The 22,537-nt window shown below is 33.9% G+C and overlaps 2 protein-coding genes across 4 annotated transcripts in view; one reads left to right on the top strand and one right to left on the bottom strand.

The window, feature by feature from the left end:
- Positions 1-2,765, top strand: part of LOC105344127 (E3 ubiquitin-protein ligase TRIM71) — a 57,531-nt gene extending 54,766 nt beyond the window's left edge. For both annotated transcript variants that reach the window (XM_066088065.1, XM_066088066.1), the window contains exon 3: positions 796-2,765. The gene's annotated coding sequence lies outside the window, so the exon portion shown is untranslated. The remainder of the gene's footprint in view (positions 1-795) is intronic.
- LOC105344125 (coiled-coil domain-containing protein 112) lies at positions 896-22,498 on the bottom strand. Of its 2 annotated transcripts, none has more exons than XM_066088069.1 (14): positions 22,375-22,498; positions 21,013-21,110; positions 20,285-20,406; positions 20,099-20,188; positions 19,021-19,096; positions 18,515-18,698; positions 17,258-17,344; positions 14,775-14,924; positions 9,598-9,738; positions 9,367-9,462; positions 8,783-8,932; positions 5,436-5,531; positions 3,436-3,554; positions 896-2,698 (listed from the first exon to the last, which is right to left on the bottom strand). In XM_066088069.1, exons 1-14 carry the CDS (start codon positions 22,393-22,395, stop codon positions 2,665-2,667), a joined length of 1,464 nt encoding a protein of 487 aa, XP_065944141.1. In that variant the 5' UTR covers positions 22,396-22,498; the 3' UTR covers positions 896-2,664. The 2 variants fall into 2 exon arrangements, with proteins under 2 accessions (XP_065944141.1, XP_065944140.1); XM_066088068.1 differs by having other exon boundaries at positions 18,482-18,698.
- Positions 22,499-22,537: the final 39 nt, after the last annotated feature.

The following is a 22,537-nucleotide window of genomic DNA, read 5'->3' on the forward strand; positions in this document are numbered from 1 at the left end:
ATTAGATTACAAATATGTCATAAAAGGATAATTTATAGAAAAAAAATCAGTAAAGTCCCGGGGGTCTAGATACCTAGGGGTGGGTGGGGTAGAAGGGGTGGGGTCGGTCCTGTCCTGAAGCACCTGTGAACTATACCTGTTTCAAAGATTGCGAAGTTTGATTTGTTTATCACATCAAAGCAAAGTCATGCATTTTGTTTTTCAGTCCGTGTTTGGCAATCATACTACTACATGAACGATTAAACAATGTTCATAATAGTGATCAAGTTGAAATAACCTATCCCTATCTTCAATTGTTATTTGTATAACAATTGATATAGAAGTACAACAATTTGAAAAAGTTTCTTTGTGAATTGAACATGTTCATTTACACAAGAAATAAAACGCGCTAAAATTGGATCCTTTGTTTGAAGTCGACTTTCCCATGTTTCTTCGAAAATGCACACCAAGACGTGTAAAAGCTTTTTCGTTACTTTCGATGGTACCTAATTATGATTGTTTCTTTGATAGTTTTAACTCTGTCTCATTGTGCTTAATTATACAGATTTAATTCACATACATGTATTTGATTTGTTTTTATAATCATCAATTCAAAAGTCGCTAGGGGAAAAAGCCCGACATATTAAATTGATATTATCATTAAATGGCAAATGTCTACACCCGCATAATGAAACTACAAGTATGTATATTTATATAATAATCAAATTCTAAACATGACTAGGTTATCATCCATGCATATTAAATTTCTATGAATTGAGATTATTCTCTGTAAACATTTTTGTTAATAAATTGTAGGTTTCACATTCTATCAATGGCATCCGAAGAGTCAACCCAAGGCCAACATTTCGTCGAGTGTGATCTGTGTCAGAAACCAGTGTCCTTTTTCTGCAGACGATGCGGGGTCATTCTCTGTGACCCTTGTGTTCCAGTTCACTTACGCTTGAAATCTAAAACAGGTCATGACGTCGTGCATTTTACCAGCAGGGAGGATGAAAACACATGCCTGTGTGAGTCCCATCCGCTCAATGATTGTTCCGCTTACTGTAAAACGTGCGATGTCCCAATATGCTTCCTTTGTGTTTCTATCACACACAAATCGCACGAAATTTCAGAGCTGTCCGATGAAATCAAAGAACTTAATAGACAAGGTAAAACTGAAGAACTTTTAAATGTTATTGCAAAGGAAAACGAAAGACTTCAGTCGTCCAAACAGGATTTAGAAAAAATTCTGAATCATACGACAAAACAGCTGTCATGGTTATCGTTGAATTACAAAAAGAGAAAAGATGAAGTTACAGCACTGGGAGAAGAGTGGCACAAACAGATCGAGGAGACCGTGAAGAAACTTCACCAGGAACTGGATGTCATACAAAAGGAACACGAGGCTGTACTACAGAAACAAAAGAAAGAGTTTGAAGAATTAATTGAGAAAAAGGATGAAATAAACAAAAAAGTAATCGAATTACATAAATCAAAAAACGCCATAGAAATACAAAGATTCAAGCCAATGATTGAAAAACAAGAGACCTTGAAAGAGTTCTCACAGTATTCATTTCCGACATTTTTTGAATGCAAAATAGATCCAAATTATTTACAAACTTATTTCGGATACGTTGAAAAAACACAGGAAAAGAAAAAGTCTCTCTTGGAAAAAAATTTCAAAGAAAATGATTTACCGGGTAGAAGAATCTTAGAGGTACCAACAGTTACTTCTGTTATAGACACTGGGTTCCCTGCTGATGAAGAGTATAATACTCGTCTGTATGACATGGCCGTTACCGACGATAACAAAGTGTGGATGGGAGGAGAGAGCAGAGAACTGAAGTTGTTTGATCTCCGGGGACACCTCCGCCACACCGTCAGGATTACTTCTCTAGGCATGTACTTATGTATGTACAACAAACAAGTAGTGTACACTGATAGATTAAATAAAGCCGTGAGAATGATATCTGACACCGACACTGTGGTGACGATGTTCACTACCAGGGACTGGGAGCCATACGGCGTCACAAGCGCCGCATCCGGTGATCTACTGGTCTGTCTCCGTAAAAGCGATCAGCACAAAGTCGTCCGATACAGCAGTACCGGTACCGTGCTCCAGGAAATCCAGTACGACTCGCAGTGTCAACCTCTGTACAAAAAGACAAATTACATCACTGAGAATGTCAACGGGGACATCATTGTAACTGACTGGGAGAAAAAAGCAGTCATTGCTGTCGATAGATTGGGCATATTCCGGTACTCGTACTCGGGTGTTTCATCTTCTACGGTAACCACTGATTCTGTCGGTCACGTCATCGGTACAGATTTTAATGGTGACAAGATTCACTTGCTGGACAGAGACGGACGATTCCTGAGGTACATCATTCCTGATGGAGGAATAAAGTATTCACGCAGTGTGTGTATCCTTGGTCACGGTGAGATGATGGTTGGAGAGTGTCTGACGGGAATCGCCAAAAGAATCAAATACTTAGAAGAATGAAGATACATCAGTGTTGTTTAACAATTTCCTATTGTTCGTGAAATTAAACGGGATTTAAGCAATCGGACAAAATTTTTTCCAAAATTAAGTCCAAGGATATAAAAATATATATTTTATTTTTAAATTTTATTTAGGTATTCATGAATAATGCACAACGTATAATTTTTGTTTTTTATTTGGTGTTATGTCATTCCCTGGCGCCAGGAAGGGATAGCCCTGTCAAAAGAAAAAAGAAATAAAATTTATCACCAATATAAAAAATCTATAACAAATACAACCCCCCCCCCCCCAACAAAAAAATCCAGATAGCAATTGTTCCTTTGCCAAGTGTTCAACAACTAACAGTATGTGACAATAGCATCAATTTTCAAATGGGATTGTTAAACCAAATCTCTGACACTCTCTTAGAATATGGAAAAAGCATTCTAAAATTGGAAAACAGAGCTAACGTTTACATTTTGAACCAAAACAAAACACATCCATCCCTGATTTTGTAACCAAATTTTTTATCAATGCGTACCAGACCTAATTTGTGATAAAGCTATTAGTTTTTTTGAAAACAGGCGAGACCACGTTTTTGCTTTATTCATTGTCCTTTCTCACTGTCGAAACTAGATTAATTATTTATATTCTTTTCCCCCAGTTTCTAAGAAGTATGGACTCTATATCATCACCATGTTTGTAAATTAAAGTACTTATTTATAAGTGCTGTCAAGTAATTCCTCACCTGCATCGTACAGTCATACTTCGATCTAGTATTGGTTTTAATGGCCAGTGTTATGCATCGTAATCCTATTGTCATTCGTATTTACAAATTCTTATGCATATCTTAATACTTTATTTTAATTTCATTAAAAAAATCATATTTATGCAAATCTTTATATTTGATTTTAACCTCAATTCATATATACGCAAATATACACCTTATATGAGCTATAAAGTACCGTATATACCTGTGTGGCATTTGTATGATGGGTCCTGACCCCGATGGTCCCTTGTCCTTCAGTCTGGATGTCCATCCTGCTGTGGGTTTCAACAGTCTGCTTGGATCGCGATCCACCTCAATATCAACCTGAAGAACATCATCAAATGTCAGCAAACATCAGACAATAAAATAATAGCACACTTTTTTATTCTTTCTTTGTTACTTGGTGTTTTCTAGCACCAACTCTTACTGGAGTAATACCTTTTATTCTCTAAGTAGCATGTAAGAGAAGTTCTGATTGATTAACAAGCTGGGTGTTCATATCCATACACCCTGCTAAATCTGGGTAAAATGAAATTTTTAACAAGAGGCCAATAGGCCTTAACGGTCACCTGAGTAGCATATAACCCATACACAAACTTGTCGAGGAGTCTCATATATGCATTTAATTAGGTTTCATTCAGGAGTAGAAAAATTATAAACTTGTAATGACGACCACCTTCTTGCCTGAAATCTTTCCAAAAAAAACTATGAAACTTATAATTTTGGCGAAAAACTTAAAGATCTGGTCTACAAAATCATGAATTCAGTTTTCCTTTCAGGCGTGGGAGTAAAGATGATAATTTTTGAACATTATATGCATTAACACCTATACATCCATTTGGTCCTGCCCTAGAGTCAAAACCCATACTTCAGAGGACTTCTTGAAAAACATAATTATGAAGTCATTTTATCATACAGATGTGCGAGAATAGAGAAGAAGATTTTTAAACATTATATGCCTTAACACTATATTGCCCCCCCCCCCCTTGAATCCCTGACCCACGGGCCATGAATTTTACAATTTAGGTAGAGGAGTTAGTAGATACATAACCATGTATTTAGTTTTTTCCCACATGTGTGGGAGTAGAGAAGAAGATTTTCTAAGCTTTAATACATTTTTACTATATGGCCATATTAGCCCCACCCTGGAGCCTGAACCCGACACATGGGTCATGAATTTCACAATTTTGGTAGAGGGCTTCATGGACATTAAAACCAGGCATTTAGTTTTTAACAAATATATATGGGAGTAGAGAAGAAGTTTTCTAAAATTTAATAAATTTTTACTATATGGCCATGTTGGCCCCATCCTAGAGCCTGAACCCCTGATGCAGGGGTCATGAATTTCACAATTTTGGTAGAAGGCTTCATGGACATCAAAATCATGCATTTAGTTTTTAACAAATATATATGGAAGTAGAGAAGAAGATTTTCTAAGATTTAATACATTTTAACTTTATGGCCATATTGGCCACCCTAGAGCCTGAACCCCTGACCAAGGGGTCATGAATTCCACAATTTTGGTAAAGGGCTTCATGGACATCATAATCATGCATTTAGTTATTAACAAATACAGATTTTTCTAAGATTTAATACATTTTCACTATATGGCCATATTGGCCCCACCCTAGAGCCTGAACCCCTGACACAGGGGTCATTAATTTCACAATTTTGGTAGAGGGCTTCATGGACATCATAACCATGCATTTAGTTATTAACAAATATATATGGAAGTAGAGAAGATGATTTTCTAAGATTTAATACATTTTAACTATATGGCCATATTGGCCCCACCATAGAGCCTGAACCCCTGATACAGGGGCCATGAATTTCACAATTTTGTAAGAGGGCTTCAATGATATCATAACCATGCAAGTTTTTTCCTCACAGGTATGGGAGTAGAGAAGAAGATTTTTGAAAATTTGGCTTTTTCTTGCATATTTGGCCCCACCTGTGGTGCCCTGGGGGTGGTAGAGCCACGAATTTCACAGTTTAGATTCCTCTTACCATAGAAATGCCTCACACCAAAAATGGTAAAGATTAGCCTTGTAGTTTTTAAGAAGAAGTTAAAAATGTAAAATTGTTAACGCACGATGCACAACAACAAACGAAAACATATAGTTTACTCAGGTGACCAAAAAAGTGAGCAACCATGCAGGTGAACTATCATAACTAACTATAATATTACACAGTACATATTGACACCTGTTCTCTTAATCTGTCTAGCCGTTTCTGTTTCTGTATTTTCTCATTTTCCTTTTCCTTCTCCTTTGCAAGCTTCTCTTGTATTTTCCTTTGGTCCTACAAAATCAATAAAAAAAAATCATGAAATTTGGTTTCAAACAATCATTTTCCTTTCCTGCTTATTAACCTGAAAAGATAAAAAATGGCTTGGTGTTACAATTATCAACCATATTTACTTTTCTAAACAAGAGGCCTGTGGGCCACATCGCTCACCTGAGCAAATATCAGCTTTACAGAGTCATATACAAAATATATCGACAATGTTGTAAAATAGATCGTGTAAAAAAAGATTTTCAAAATTGTCTCCAGATATTCTTATGTTAACCATAGAACACCTTTTGTAACTGAATGCTTTCATAGTCATGTCACATACTGAGTATTGCAGGTCTCAAGAAAATCTTAAACAAATGTTCATAATAATATAAACCCATAACAAACTTTGAACCCCTTGTATGGGCCAAGAATTGTCCAGTGGCCACAGTCTAAACAGTTAAGAATCAACAAATGTCAAGATGCTTGTTTTACGTAATACAGTATATCATAACATTTAGGTTTTTGAGAATAATCAACTTTCCTAAGTAAAAAAAATCAACACACCTTCCCAATTGTTGCCCCATACTACCCCATGAATCATGACTTGAACAAACTTGAATCTACACAACCTGAGGATGCTTCCACACAAGTTACAGCTTGTCTGACATATTCATTTGATTTTTTTGAAGAATACTTTTAAAGATTTTCTCTTTAATTCCCATCTAACAACTTGACCCTCCCCCAATTGTGGCCTTACCCTACCGCAGTAAATAATGATTAAAAAAAACTTGAATCTACACTGCCTGATATTGATTACATACAAATTTGAGCTTTTTTGACCAATTGGATTTTAAGACCAAAATTAATTAAAATACATCAACTAATTTACATTAATTGTTTTCTTTATCTTCCCTTGAAAAGGAAGTATGGCTGTTCACAAACTTGATTCCCCTTTAACCAAAAATGCTTTGTGCCAAGTTTGATTGAAAATTGTCAAGTGGTTCTGGAGAAGAGGCCACAAATATAAAAAGTTTTTGGACGGACAGACAGACGGATGGCAAAAAAAAAGTGATCAGAAAAACTCACTTGAGCTTTTAGATCAGGTCAGCTAAAAGCTGCTACCAAATAAATGATTAACATTGCTATAGCATGATTTGTCTCTCTTTTCATTGTCTTTTTCCATTTGCAGTAAGACAATAAAATCTATTAAAGCTGAGCAAGGCTTTAAAATATGCATACACCATACGTGTTTTAGTTTTCCTATCTCCATTATCAGCACACGGCTACATAAGCCCTTCGTAATCATTAAATCTTATATTACACACCTGCAACTTATGGCCGACATGTAATTAAGGATAAACGATCATTCATTCACTGCTATGAGGAGATCAACTACAGAAAACATGGTAAGGAGTGATCAAATCCAATATAAGCCTGAAGAGCTTTATGGAAAATTTGATCATGCACTGACTGAAGCTGATCACTTCATGATAAAACTCAAAGAATTTCTATATTACTTACCGTAAATTCACATTAATTTTAAAATATTGTATTTATAATGAAATAATTAATATTTTTACATAATTTTCAACATGCAAACACCGCCTGTGCCCCCACAAAGTACTTCATTATTATATTCACTCCCCTTTCGCTCATGTTGTCTGCGGGCTAATTTAAGACTGGGCAAATTCCAATGTTCCAAATCATCTATATTTAAACACAACAATCTCTGAGCGAATTCAAGACGTGATGAAACCATTTGCAAATGTAGAAGGGCGAAAGTAACATGGGGCGAAAATAACCCTGTATACAGTATTTGGATTTGTCTTTACCAAATGACAATATATGGCATTAAGGTGGAATAACACACCTGGAAAAAGTCACTCAAATTAACTGTAAATTATTTGATTATGAAAGATATAAGGATAAATACTGGTAAACTATACATATGTCAAATAAGCAAAAAATTTGCAAATTGGGGATAAAAAATGAATATCTAAAAATTTTAAATTGAATTCAGTAAATAACAACAAAAGCCCCTGCGGGATTCGAACTCGGTATGTACGGATCAAAAGCACGACACTTTATTCACTCGGCTATAAGGTAAGTTATATGTTGCCGTCAATAAAATCTTTTTAATAAAACAAAATGTCGTTTCGATCAGAGGTCAGCCATTTTGTGACGATGTGTTATTCCACCTTAAAGGGGAAGGAAAGTCAAAAACATAATTTATTCATTTTAATAAAGTGGTGTGAATTATCACATGTGGTCATGCTGTTTTGAAAATAAAATATGTAATTAAGCTTTAATGAACGTTTGAAGTTGGAGAAATCGTATTTACTGGAGGCTGACATGATGTAGAACTCTTTTGTATTAAAAACCAAAAAAATTAATTATTTTGACGTCACACCATCTATTCCGGTTTGGTTTACATATACAAATGAATGTACAGTGCTCTGAATATAATTTAACGCTGGTTTATGCCTTTCTGTTACTCAAAAAATTGACTAAACAAAATTAATAATGTTTGAGTTCACACGTCAATCTAAAGAATAAATACATGTATCATTGTATGCATAAATATATGCATTTTTATAAGTAAATGGCAGCTGTTAATCTGCTATCATTCAAAGTTGAAAACGACCTCGATTAAATTTTTTATTCCAAGTCAAGTTCTTCACTAACTGAATAAATGTTATAATTGTAATCAGGATGTTTAAAATTCATTCTTTAAAGTTGGAATTACCATGTCAAAATAACGACGGCAGACATTTCCTATGATACTTGGCATCTGTTGACAATTCCCATATTGCATTTACGCGGAGATTTCTTCGACACTAACCTCCGCTTTTAGGTTTCAACGAACATGCTCCATTTGACGTTAGTTTGTAGTTTGCAAAGGTAAAAGAACTGTCTCAAATCAATATTGTTTCAAATTTTCCAGAACTTGTCATTTAGAGCGAATATCATGATTTACCAATACTGATGTTATGTTGATAAGACAAACCGGAATAGATGGTGTGACGTCATAGATTAAAGTTCAATGGAAGCCCCCAGGGCGGCGGGAAATTTAAATTAAGCGATCGATTTTCTTCATTTATTCATTATTCTGGGTTTTTTAATGAAAATAAATACGATTTACAATTGTAGTAGATGATAATTAATTGATTTATTGTACAACATATTTTTAGTTTCCTTCCCCTTTAATATCATAAGTCAAAGTTTAAGGCAGATCTGATGTATAATTTGTTGACCACCCTGCCTTCTTAACTTACCCTGTCCCTAAATCGGTGGATCTCTCGGGCAGAATTCTGTCTGTGCATTTCCTTTTCCTCTTCTTCCCAAACCTTCTTCTGTTCCTCTAAAAATTTCTCTTCCTCCTCCCTCTCTTTCTTGTAGATTTCTACTTTCTGTTTCAACTCAGCCTGTAAAAATTAATGGAAAGTACAGTCACTATATCATACTTGTTTTAATTCCACATACTCATATTCAAAGATATCAAGCACAACAGTTAACTATCTTCATATCACAAGTCGAGGTCCTTATAATTTTGAAAAAATGTAACATATGGTTTTGTTACTCAACTTCATGTAGTAAAACTGGGATATTTTTATCTTGATTTATATCCAATCAGAAAGGGTCCCTTTATCACACCCAAATTAAGGGTATATGTATGAATTAATATAAAATGGGGTTGAATATTTTGTTCACTGAAAATTTTTACAAAGGATACAATATACAGGTTTATTTTCAAATATTTCCCTATATACAGTACATGAGTCATTGTATGAGAAATAACCCCCAATGTCCAACACTTCAATGTCAGTCAGTGGTAGAATAATACAATATAGGATTATACCTTTTCTTTCTTCCTATCTTCTTCTTTCTGTGCTTTGTCTAATGCTTCCCGTAGTTTCTTTTCCTCTGCCTGAGCTCTTTCTAATTCCTTCTGGACCTGGAATCCCATATTTAAAACATATGAATCACACAAGAAAGAACTTTATCAACATGCAAACACATTTATCCAATATATTCTCATCAACAATATTTTGAATATCACTTTTTGTTTTTATATTGCTACTTTTCTTACCTTCCAAGCATTCAGCTGACTAAATCTCTGTCTTTTCTCCTCTTGGATTTGTTCCTTTAACCTTTGCTGTTTTTGCTCTTCTTTCTGTTGATCCTCTGCTAATTCTGATTCTACTTTACTTAGCACCTCTTCCTTTTCACCCTAAAGAAAAGTCAAAGTACTAAAAAATACTGAAACTTAACATTTTTCAGTAACTTTAAAAGCAAAAAAAAAAAGTCAAAATAATTCATAATTGCTGTCCATCCTGATTTTTTTATAACTGTTGGAAATTCGGTATAAGCATTAATAGCAAACACAGCTTTGTAGCAACCTCTAATGATACAACGTCCTCTAATGATATAATGTTGCATTAGTGGTCAGGATGTTGACCACTAATGATATAATTTTATCATTAACGAACAACCTAACCGTCCGCTAATGATATAATTTTAGATTTATATCATTAGCGGTCAAAAACCGTAACCTCTAATGATATGGAAAAAAAAACGAGAAATAAGGACTACCTTGACCACTAATGATACACATTTGCACACATTTTTAATTGCATTAGTGGATGGATTTGCAACCTTTAATGATATAATATGATATAATTTAATATAAAATTATATATATATATATATATATTTGATTTGATTTTCATACGATACTGCATAAGAATTGGTTAATTTTTTTTTTTGGTGGGGGGGGGGGCGTTATTTGATCATATACATGTATTTTGTCCTTTAAAATACACCATTCTGACATTACCCTGATATTTTGCCTTTTTACTTGAACTGAAATAGTCGCATACAGACAAAATACATACCATTTATGACTTCGTCTGTTTACTTGAAGATCCAAATTGATAATCATTAATCAAAAAGGAGTTGTGCTAAATATTTTTAGTTGAAGAAAGTTTGACGAAAACCAATTTTACGATATTAAAACATTGTTGATAAACTTTTAGCGGGATTTTATTAACATGAAAAAGGTCCAATTCATAAGACTTATTCTGCTTGGTGCAGGCAGATAGCTAACCTTGCACAACGCAAACAAAAGTCACACGGGTTTCATATTTTATTTTGTGTGGAAACGTTGCCGTCATGAATAATATTGGTAAAAAACTACAACAAATAGAAATAACAAATTACTAAATAGGAAAATATAGAATTTAACTTTATACCTTTAACTGTAAATTACTTTAAAGACCATAATGGTGTGCCATACTTTTAAGAATGTTTTATCTGTAAAATAAATTTCCATCTGTAACTATACTTCAAAAATACAATTTAATACTAACAAATTTGAGCAATTACTTCAATAAAAAAGACTTACTTAGTGGTTCGAGGCACGCATCTAACAAGATTGAAGACGATTGACAAAGTGAGACCGGACTGGTCAGTAAGGCTGACAGGAAGTGAGTGATTGACCAGATATAGTTAACTTGTACCAAAAATGATTACCGGGTATATTAAGGTCAGACGACACGTTCCTCAATTTTAGATAACTTTTTCCAGGAATTTGTTAATGGTTTACAACTACTTTGACAAGCTTTCTTGCAAAAAATTAGGGTACCTTACCAGGCATTTCTGCAAAATACTAGAATATGCAATTTCCTATATAATCTTCTTGAAGATACACTTGAATTGCTGATATGAAAATAAATACATCTACAGCAAAGCTAAATTCTCTAAAATAGAACTATATTACCGCCGGGGCGGGGCTTTGAACTCACGACCTCTAGAACCTATACGCTACTGACAGTGAGCGGCCACGGTTCTAACCACTCGACCATCTAGGCATATAACCAAATACAAGTAAATTTTGATCATTTTAAAAGTAATTATAAAATTAAATTTTTTTGTTGGAACTCTTTATTACGAGGAGATACAAAAAAGATTCTCGAGGAACGTGTCGTCTGACCTTAAACTCAAAGTGGTTAGCTTGTAAAAAAAATATTTCTGAAGAATTTTAAAATTAAACCATAGACAACACAAGACTATTTGCTATTATGGTCTGTAGCACAATTGAATCACTAATTTATTGTTAAGTTGAATATGTGGGTTTGTTAATTATACCTTAGAACAACAAAGAATATGAAATAATGTTGGCTGAATTAAAACTACTTCAACAATGGTGATTATGTCGGTGTAACAAAAAATGTTAACCCGGGTTGAAAATTGACCCGGGTTTGATAAAATTATATCATTAGTGGTCAATATTCTGTCCACTAATGCAACATTATATCGTTAGTGGACAGTGTATCATTATATAAATAGTGCCTGTTTGGGAGGGTAACAGTTGAAATTGACACCCCGAGAGAACCATTGTCAACCGACGCGAAGCGGAGGTTGACAATGGTTTTCGAGGGGTGTCAATCTCATCTGTTATCCTCCCAAATAGGCACTATTTATTTTATTATACTGAATGTCTTAATTTTAAAGAAATTTTTCTGCTTTTGTATAGAAATGACGTGAATTCTACGGCGAACTGTACGCGCATAATTTACGCGCATGTAACAATTCGTTGTGTTACCCGTTGCCAAGTGTGTTGCTAACGCTGAGGGTAATAGAACAAATTATCAACTGCGTCTAAACCAATCAGATTTCAGTATTTAACATGAAAGTATAATAAAAGAGGTTGCTACATACCACGTTTTCAGTCAAATGAAATATTAAATGATTGAAGTCAGAAAAATCAACCTTTGAAATGTTAAATTACCCAAGACGGCAAATATAGCGGATAGTATGAAAGAGTTAAAGTTTTGAAACCGAAACTTTTAAGTACACACATGTACAATTAAACTGTGAAGAGCAAGTTACACTTCTGTTCAAAGACAGTTCAAAACTCTGAAGTCGGAGTCAATTTTCAACAGGGTCAGTTTTCAACGTGTCGATGTCCTTAGAAGTTTGAAAAATATTTTTCAAGCTGTTGAAAACTGACCACAGGTATAATTTCACGACTTTTGGTATCAATTTTTCAACGTTGAAAAATGATATCCGGGTCAAATTTCAACCCGGGTCAAGATTCCTCGTTACGCCGGCGAATGCGTCATAAATGTCCAATACTCCCTAAACACACCCACGAAAAAGTTACTGTGTAGTGTTTGTATCTGTATTGAACACAATATTTTTTTCTGTCAGATCAAGATAAGTAGCTTATTAATCATAATTTTGTTAATCTTGCAAGTTTAAGAAAAGTTATTGTTAAGTTGAATTAATTAAATAATCACTGATCGCGACTTGTCTGATAAAAATATGAAATGCTGTCAGTTAATTATCGTGACTTCTCAAAATAAATTAAAGTTGAAGCGATTTACCGGAAATATAACATAAACGGCCGGTATTGGTTTGACAATCTTAGCAAACCACGGTCAACATGAACGATCATGGTGGAGAGAGATATATATATAAACGGACACCGGACCATGGGTTGAGACGATGTTGTTTGACATATATTCTTTTTAGCTCTATCTGCACAGTTTAACAACAAGAGACAGAGTTCTTAGTCTTAATAACAAACTGTTGCTATCGGGAAAAAAAACCCAAACAAAAACAAAAATCCATATCGGCATGAATATCGGACAATATTAGGAATTAAAACATGGAGCTGAAATTTTTTATCAGATACAAAATAATTAGGTAGAGCAAGTTCCATTTCAGAGACAGTTCAAAAACCTGTAGTTGGTCAATTTTCAACGTGTGAGGTCATCAGAGATTAGAAAAAAAAACTTTTTTGAGCTGTTGAAAAATGACGTTTGCTCGCAGTTTTAACGTTAGAAAAGCCCCCGCCCCTCCTCCCCCCCCCCCCCGCCCCCCAATATCCCAAATCAATAATCAATGTTGAAAAATGAAATCCGGGTATACATTTCACGACTTTTGGTCTCAGTTTTCAACGTTAAAAAAGCCCCCCACCCCCACCCCCACCCCCTCCCCGAATCAATAATCAATGTTGAAAAATGAAACGCGGGCCAATTTTTAACTTGGGCTAATATTCTTTGTTACAACGACATGATCCCTATTGTTTAAGTAGTTTTAATTCAACCAACTTTAATTAATATTCCTTGTTGTTCTAATCTATAATTAACAAACCCATATAGATAGATAGATAGATAGATAGATAGATAGATAGATATATAGATATATATGTATATATATATATATATATATATATATATATATATATATATATATATATATATATATATATATATATATAATCTTTTATCATGTTATATCATTAAAGGTTTCAAATCCATCCACTAATGCAATTGAAAATGTGTGCAAATGTATATCATTAGTGGTCAAGGTAGTACTTATTTCTCAGTTTTTTTCCATATCATTAGAGGTTACGGTTTTTGACCGCTAATGATACAAATCTGAAATTATATCATTAGCGGACGGTTAGGTTGTTCGTTAATGATAAAATTATATCATTAGTGGTCAACATCCTGACCACTAATGAAACATTATATCATTAGTGGACGTTGTATCATTAGAGGTTGCTACACAGCTTGCCGACGCATCTCAAAAAACCAGAAAAATTAATATTGTAATGTTTAAATTAACAACAGATGTTTGTGAAACACTTAACATGCCCCCCTCCCTTGGACACCTCTGTGAAGAAAATGAATGAAAAGTGCAAACAAATGGAATTTTTCCAAGTCAATGGAGCATAACTCTGCCAAAAATTGTTCGATCGTACCCAAAATCAAATCTGACCTAGATATTGTTATTATACATCTGAATACTAAGTTTCACTTCAGTTCAGTTCAAAGAAAATGAACGGAAACTGAAAATAAATGGAATTTTTCTAAATCCAATGGGTATAAATCTGTCGAAAATCGCTCGATCGTACCCAAAACCAAACTTGACCTTGATATTGTTATGATGAATCTATAAACCAAATCTTATTTTCAGTACATGCAACCTCTGTGAAGAAAATGAACAAAAACTGGTTGGACCGACCAACACTGACAAACAGACGGACAGCAGCAAAGCAATATGCCCTCCCTTCTTCGAAGTGGGGCATAAAAATACATGTATACTTATTCAAACCAATAGCTTTCTTTACAATTACATGTACTTATCTGTACTTATCCACAGGTTTAGCTAACTTAATTGGCAAGATGATATGAAAATTTTGCTTGTTCAGAAACTCATGTTATTTCATTTAAAAAACAATAACGAGATTGTAACCTCTTTCTTTTCCCTCCATTTCTTAATACTCTCCTTCTTTTTCTCATTCATAGACAAATATGTCTGGTACCATTCTTCGTGGTCTCTGATTTCTTCCTCTGTTTTGGTGGGTATGGCTACCAGTGCATGCTTTATGAAAATAATCTTTCCCTAGAATTGTACAAATTAATCAATAGACAACCCATGCAGGACACAAGTCTTCTTTACATATTTGGTTAATATATGTTTCTCATCATTTATAGCAAATAGCAAATTGCTTTAAATACATGTAGTATTTGTACTCAGATTCAAACTGGGTTTTTTTTGGTTGCAATGGTTTTTGGGAAAACAAAGGAACATTATATAAATAGTGCCTGTTTGGGAGGGTTACAGTTGAAATTGACACCCCGAGAAAACCATTGTCAACCGACGCGAAGCGGAGGTTGACAATGGTTTTCGAGGGGTGTCAATTTCAACTGTTATCCTCCCAAACAGGCACTATTTATTTTGTTATACTGAATGTCTTTTTTAAAATTTTTAAGAAAATTTTACTGCTTTAATATAGGAATAACGTGAATTCTACAGCGAACCGTACGTGCATAACTTTCGCGCATGTAACATTTTTTAATGTTACCCATTGCCAAGTGCGTTGCTAACGCTGAGGGTAATAGTAAATATTATTAACTGCGTCTTAACCAATCAGATTTCAGTATTTAGCATGAAAGTATAACAAAGAAGAAATAGTTAATTCTTCTTATGAAAATTGAGTCTGACATCAGCATAATATTTTATGCAGGCCATGCATTTTTTAATACCGGTAGGTTGTTGATCGAGAACTGGATTACGTAGATTTCAGCCCTGTCCATATCTAAAGCGCTATGAATCACAATCGATTTGCTTAAGAAATAGTGGAGAAAATACTTAGTGTATATATATATTTATCTCATACGTGTGGTGTATATTACCCGTGTGATAAACCTTTGCTATATCACACGGGTGATGCTATATCAAATACTTCCGGTCGGAACTACTTTTGACACAGTCCCTCGCTTCAACGCTTCAGTGACCTATTTTCGAAGATTTGCTAGTACTTACAACATAACTAAATCTACTACAAAAATTAATATAAAATTGATTTTGTCAAAGATTTAAATTACAAATATGAAGGAAAACACGTAACTGCGTAGCACAGGCGTCGGAACCGGGGGGGGGGGGATGGGTGGGGGGGTTAGCCCCCCCCCCCCCCCCCCCCCCACCTTTTTTGCAAAGTTATTCATAACCGTAACCACAAGACCCTTTTTTCTTGTTTGTCAAGATTTATGATAATTTAACCCACTTCCAACTTTCAATATGCTTTGTGAAGTTTATAAAACTACAAATTACGTTAACTATCAAGGAGTTCATCCTGACGACGCGATGAAAACAGAGCGCTCTGGTTGTGTTTATATACAAGAACTTACCGAAATAATGTTTCATGCTACTTTTATTCCACCACCAGTAAGCATCCTTATTCACTATTATCAATTTTGGTTCATAAGACTAGCCAAGTGTTTGTTTTATTAAACATCATGCATCAACAACTGTTCCTCGTTCGAGTCAATTCAAACTAACGAGCATTCGCAACTTTGTGTATGTCAACAAACTTGATTATTCAAGTCTTCTAATCGGAATTTCCATTTAATCAAGTGAATAAGCTCTAAGAAAAATTATCTAGAGCTAAAGAATTATTTTAAGGTTTATTTCAGTGAAACTTTACATTAAAACAGTTAGATTTATCTCAGGAATGACGTACTACATTGTATTGCGCAAGGTCACAATAGCCGCATAACACAACGTTGCATCATCGTTTTTAATCTTTGAAAAAAAAACCAATTTGGGTCACACAAGGGACTGTCTCAAAAGCTTCATAATATAAATCAAATTGTATGAGATAAATAGAACATCTATAATTGTGTGATTTTATATTTGCTTTATCCAACTCGTTGAAATGGTTATATTCGCTCGGCAAGCCTCGCGAATATATACACCATTTCAACTCGTTGGATAAAGCAAATATAAAATCACACAATATAGATATCCTCTATATATATATTATATAAATAGTGCCTGTTTGGGAGGGTAACAGTTGAAATTGACACCCCGAGAAAACCATTGTCAACCGACGCGAAGCGGAGGTTGACAATGGTTTTCGAGGGGTGTTAATTTCAACTGTTATCCTCCCAAACAGGCACTATTTATTTTGTTATACTGAATGTCTTAATTTTAAAGAAAATTTGACTGCTTTTATATAGGAATAACGTGAATTCTACAGCGAACCGTACGCGCATAATTTTCACGCATGTAACATTTTTTAATGTTACCCGTTGCTAAGTGCGTTGCTAACACTGAGGGTAATAGAAAATATTATTAACTGCGTCTTATCCAATCAGATTTCAGTATTTAACATGAAAGTATAACAAATATATATATATACAAATCAACCATTCTATAAAAGCTTTAAGTACCTTGTATCTGTTCCTGAACTTGAGGAATGTCCCGTGGTCATACTCATCCCACCCACCTCTTATTCCACCAGTCTCCTCCAGAAATTTCTGAAATATTTCACATTTAAATCAGCTATTACAAATTATACAAATTTTTGTTGTAATGTCCATTTTTTTGGTGAAATGTACTTTTTTCTTTAGTATTATTTATTTCAATTATTGGGGCAAAGAATGTTAACATTTGGTTATGCCTCTATCATAACTGCTGTAAAAAAATATATTTTTACAAGATGAGATCTCATACATGTGTTTAAAATACTATCAATTCACAATTGCTATGATGTTTGAAAGAATGATGATAATAAAAATCCTTACACAAAATGCATCAAATATTGATTAAATGGGAAAATTTTTAGGGCATAAAAAAAACCTTTTTTTTAAATCTAAATAGTCATGTGTTTTTAATTAAGTTACTGCTTCTTAATTGATTCAACTGTCGTGGGTATAACTTTCAATGCCAAAAAAAAATTCTACTCCAAACTTATCCAATACATCAAATTGAAAAAAGAAAAGGTACTTCAAAGCTAATTCTTTTTGTCTGTCCAACATCGAGCAATGTGAAAGAAGAGAAACTTCAAGAGCCAACAACCAGCAACTCTCTTGCCAGCAATTGAGATTTCAATAGTGTGCAGTTTGTATATTGTAAATAAATGCTTCCGTTGCATGATTTCCATTTCAGTCAACTCCGATAGTATGTGATGAACATCTGAACATTGAAACCCTCAAGTTTACTGTCTTGATTTGTCCTAACATTAAAGCAACGTTTCTATTCTGGTTGTAAACAATTCAATCTACCACCATCATTTTTCAATTACATTTCCTGATATAGGTATTGTCTGGGGCTCTACTTTGGGTATCAAAGATGGACGCCTTAAGGGATCAAGTCCTCCAATCATTAGCCCACTGTGGACTCACTATACATAAAAAAATGTTTCCATTGGCAACCAACTATTAAAAGGTGACATATCTCAGGGGTCAAATACAAAGCTAGAGGTTGTGGGTTCAATTCCAGCTAGAGGAAAACATTTATTTCTGAAATTTACGAGTTTTCGTCTTTTCTTCCAAAAATTCAACAAAACATAAGCAACTGCTAATGGAGAGACCTCCTTATTGTTTCATGTACGATAATTCTACAAGCCGTTGGGTTTCTTTTGTTGTTAAAAATCATGTAAATGTATACACAACCTTGGATACATTGATAAACATTTCTCTCGTTACCTCGAAGGCTGCGACTTGTGGGGGTAAATCTTTAGTGATGTCTCTAGCGCTGGCTAGAGGAGCAGCAGGGGTCTTCGATTTGTTGTCCGGTTTTTCAGCCAGCTGACTCCAAGCATCAAACTTTCTTTCCATGGCCTGAATTTCCTGATATGTCATTCTTTCATCTCTGATCAACTCTTCATATCTTGCAAAAAAAAGATTACATGCATATGATAAGACAACATACTGAAGTAGTCAAGAAGTTGTTAAATGATTCACGATGCCTCTCCTGTCAGTGAAAAAAAAATAATAATGATGAAATTCTTTTTTACATCATGTTCTTCTCTCCTCCCTTGGAGCAAACATAATAATCTCTCCGTAAAATTACGGTAAAAACATTCACACATGATGAACATATAATTAATAAATGAAAAAAAGGGTTAATATTATCGGTAATATATAACAACTCAAAACCGTGTACCATACGTTAATTCCATATTAGTTAAATGCTACATGCATGTACTCACTGCTTTCTTTGATTTTCTTTGAAACTTGTTATGGTGCCCTCAATCTCCTCCATAATAACTTTCAGTTTCTCTACAACTGTCAAAGAAAAAATTGCAAGATTAAATTACTATACACAATTTACAAAAAAAACAGGAGGCCAACCCAAGTACATGTACCATAGTCGTTAGATTGACATGCCAGAGATGTTTGTATTTTAAGCTTCATATTGAAGTCTACACCCATATCTGAGACTTCTCTGACTGTTACCCTAGCTGCTCTATTATTGATGTTTGAAAAACTTTCATCCATGAAAATGAGAGGATGGGGTTGGGGTTCAAGAGTCAGAAAAATCTCGAATTGTCTATACATCAGCTTCTGGGGCCAAAGATTGTAAACTTTTGGTTTAAACAGACCTGCAGGCCTTTAATGGTCAATCTTTTACAACATTCACAGCTTCATTTATAATGCACACAAAATGCATACAGCTTATTTCTACATGCAAGTATACAAAGCACAAGATATTAAGGTGGTATGGGACATCTGTCAATATTAGTGTGGATTAAAGTACATTAAAATTGAAGTACTTTCACCAGTTTAGAATTTTCATATTTAACAATATCTAACCAAAAAAAAAATTTTAATTTTTTTTTGAAACGCTAAAAATTTTATAATAAACATGTACGGTACCCAGCGGGATTCGAACTCATGATTTACAGATCCGTAGTAAACCCTCTGCGCTACACTGTTAGATGCCAATATTAGGAAAGGAACTATTTATAAAATTATATTTGATTTTATTGTATATTTCAATAAATACTAGTATTATGTCACAACATGGAGGGTCCCATACCACCTTAAAATAGATTTCCAAAAATAGAACATATTTAATTCAAAATTTCTAAGCAACAATTTATTTACCATGTAGTTTTCAAGATGAAGTTAAAATTGTTAATGGATGACACACAGCAATAACCCTCAGAAAAAATACATGTTTATTTCTGGACATACTTGTCACCCCCCCCCCCCCCCCTAATTCTCATATTGAAATTTTTCAACCTCCTCTTTAAAATGAACATTCATTAAAACTCTGTATCTTACACTCTGGTGTTGGTTTGACATCCTTCAGTTCTTTATGGAAGCGCTTGACCATGTGACTGATCTTCTCAAGCTGCTGTTTTACTTTCACTTCTGTTAAGAGAGATAGAAAACAGGTCAAGTTAATATTTTTTTTTAGTAACTTTTTTAGTTTTAAAATTTTCATTTTAATCAATCTGAAACTCTCACGCTCTGATTTGATGTCTCCCGTCAACTTGGAGTCCAACTCCTCCAGTACACTGAAGTCGTGGCGGAACTCGCTCCTTTTACTGTACAGGTGAGTAGTTTTCTCCCTTTCCAGTGCCACCACCCTGCAAGAAAAACAAATTTGCTAATTAACATCATTCTGTAATAAATGAAGGTAAATAAGAGTCCGTACCTGACTTTATCTGTGAAATTAAGTTGAAGTTTTTAGAGTTTTCTTTAAAAATTGTTATTTATTTTAAGAATCTTAAGTTTGTAAATCTTCTGAATGTCACATATTTGTTAATCATTTTGATTGGATATCGAGACAATTCTTACAACCGACAGTTTAATCCAGATTTCATATGTATAAATCCTTACATGGTTGGCTTTGAAATTTTTCAATTGTTTTCCTTAAAATTTTTGTTGACTACTGTGGAATCATTAGAATTCATGGTGGCTAAATTTTCGTGGTATTCGTGGGTAGCTCTAGCCCATGAATTTAAATCCTCAACGAAAAGTAATTATAAAAGGTTTGGTTTACCTACTGAAACTGAAAACTGACTCATCCACAAAATTAGATCCCCACAAACAAGCAAAAAACCCACAATCCACGAAAATTGGCCCCCACGAAATTAAATGATTCCATAGTATATCACATTGTAATATCTAAATTTATCATATCAACTAAAAATATCAAGACAAACAAGTGAGGAATTAATTTATTCACTTACTGTACACTCAGCTTTCTTAGTTCTCTGAGGATTTCACCCTTCTTTGATTTTTCCATTTTGTTCCTCCAGACCAAGACATTTTTCTCTCTTTCTTCATTCTAAAACGAAAGTAATCAATTTCAAACTTTGATGATAGTCATGATAAAAAAAACTCCTGTGATATCATTGGAGAATTTATTCTAACCAGTTTTTAATGCAGATTAAGTTTGTAGAAAATGTAAGAGAATTACCCAAATGTGTAAGAGAGATACCCAAATGTGTAAGAGAGATACCCAAATATGTAAGAGAGATACCCAAATATGTAAGAGAAATACCCAAATATGCGGGCATCTAGGTCCTCTGTGATGCCTTCTGACAGAGGACAGAATGAAGTTACATTTGTTCAAGAGAAGTGTCTTGAGTCTAGTGGGTTTTTTTTTTTAAAGAATACTGTGAAATCATGAAAATTAGTGGGGGTCAATTTTTGTGAATTGCTTAAATTTTACAGGTTTGTGGAGACATTATTTCGTGTATTCTTTTTATATTTACAAAAGGAATTAGTTCTTTATAACCCTAATGTGTTAATTTGTGGAGGATGTCAAAATGTCAAGGTACCCACAAATTCCATGGAAATTGAGCCACCACAAAACTAATGATTTCACAGTTCTTGTCCACTATGACAAGAACTCACTTTTTCCCGTACAATATTTCAAACTAACTAATAGAAAAATTTCCCTGCTTTTCGTTGCTGTCATATTTTGTCAAGGAAAAACTATATATAAACTGTAAAACCCTTTGAACTTAAATGCAGCAAGAGGCAGACAAAGCCTAGCTCGCAAAGAAAGGTTTAATGGTAAACGTATACGGTATAAAGAAAATCAGAGAAAAATGAAAGTTCAATGATGGGTAATCACAGGTAACAAAATTTCTTCCAACTACTGGGCATTGCCATGGCAGCCAATTTGCTCGTCAAAGTAAAGTTGATCATTAAATGACAGAAGCTTGCCAATTTATATTGCCCCTAAACACCATTTAATCTAAAGAAATTTAATAAAAATGATTGGTGGCTTTAATTGGGTAATACAACTTGTTTAAGGTATGTCCTATGAAAATAATAAATAAAAAAAAAAATATTCACAAAATGAACTGATTTTCTAGATAAAGAATAAAGAAGCAAATCTCATTTGATAATTTCAAAATGAACGAGGTTTCTGCAAATTATAAATTCAAGAACTTGAAAACGACAAAATTATTTCAACAAGTTGTCGACTTTCATATTCTGTGCATTTAAATATCTAAAAGATGCTTTGATTTAAAGGCAATGTACATCACATCACGAACATATCAGTCATTAATATGAAATAAAAGTCAATATATTATCACCTCCTTTACATTGGCCGCCATGATGTAAACAAACTAAATTTCCATTACTTAAGTTGTACTATCTACAATTCGGATGATAATATCTTTGCTAATTACCTGTAGAAGTATAGATATTTGATTTCATTGTTTTATCAAAATAAATTTGTGGCATATGTTTTTTTTT

The sequence above is a fragment of the Magallana gigas genome, chromosome 6 (assembly GCF_963853765.1).
Source record: "Magallana gigas chromosome 6, xbMagGiga1.1, whole genome shotgun sequence".
Classification (NCBI taxonomy): domain Eukaryota; kingdom Metazoa; phylum Mollusca; class Bivalvia; order Ostreida; family Ostreidae; genus Magallana; species Magallana gigas.

Coding starts and splice junctions, on each gene's coding strand:
- LOC105344125 (XM_066088068.1), bottom strand. CDS start 22,395: ATGGCGGCCAATGTAAAGGAG. Junction 21,111..22,374: donor TGGCGGCCAATGTAAAGGAG/GTGATAATATAT, acceptor CTTTCGTTTTAG/AATGAAGAAAGAGAGAAAAA. Junction 8,933..9,366: donor AAGATAGGAAGAAAGAAAAG/GTATAATCCTAT, acceptor TAATTTTTACAG/GCTGAGTTGAAACAGAAAGT.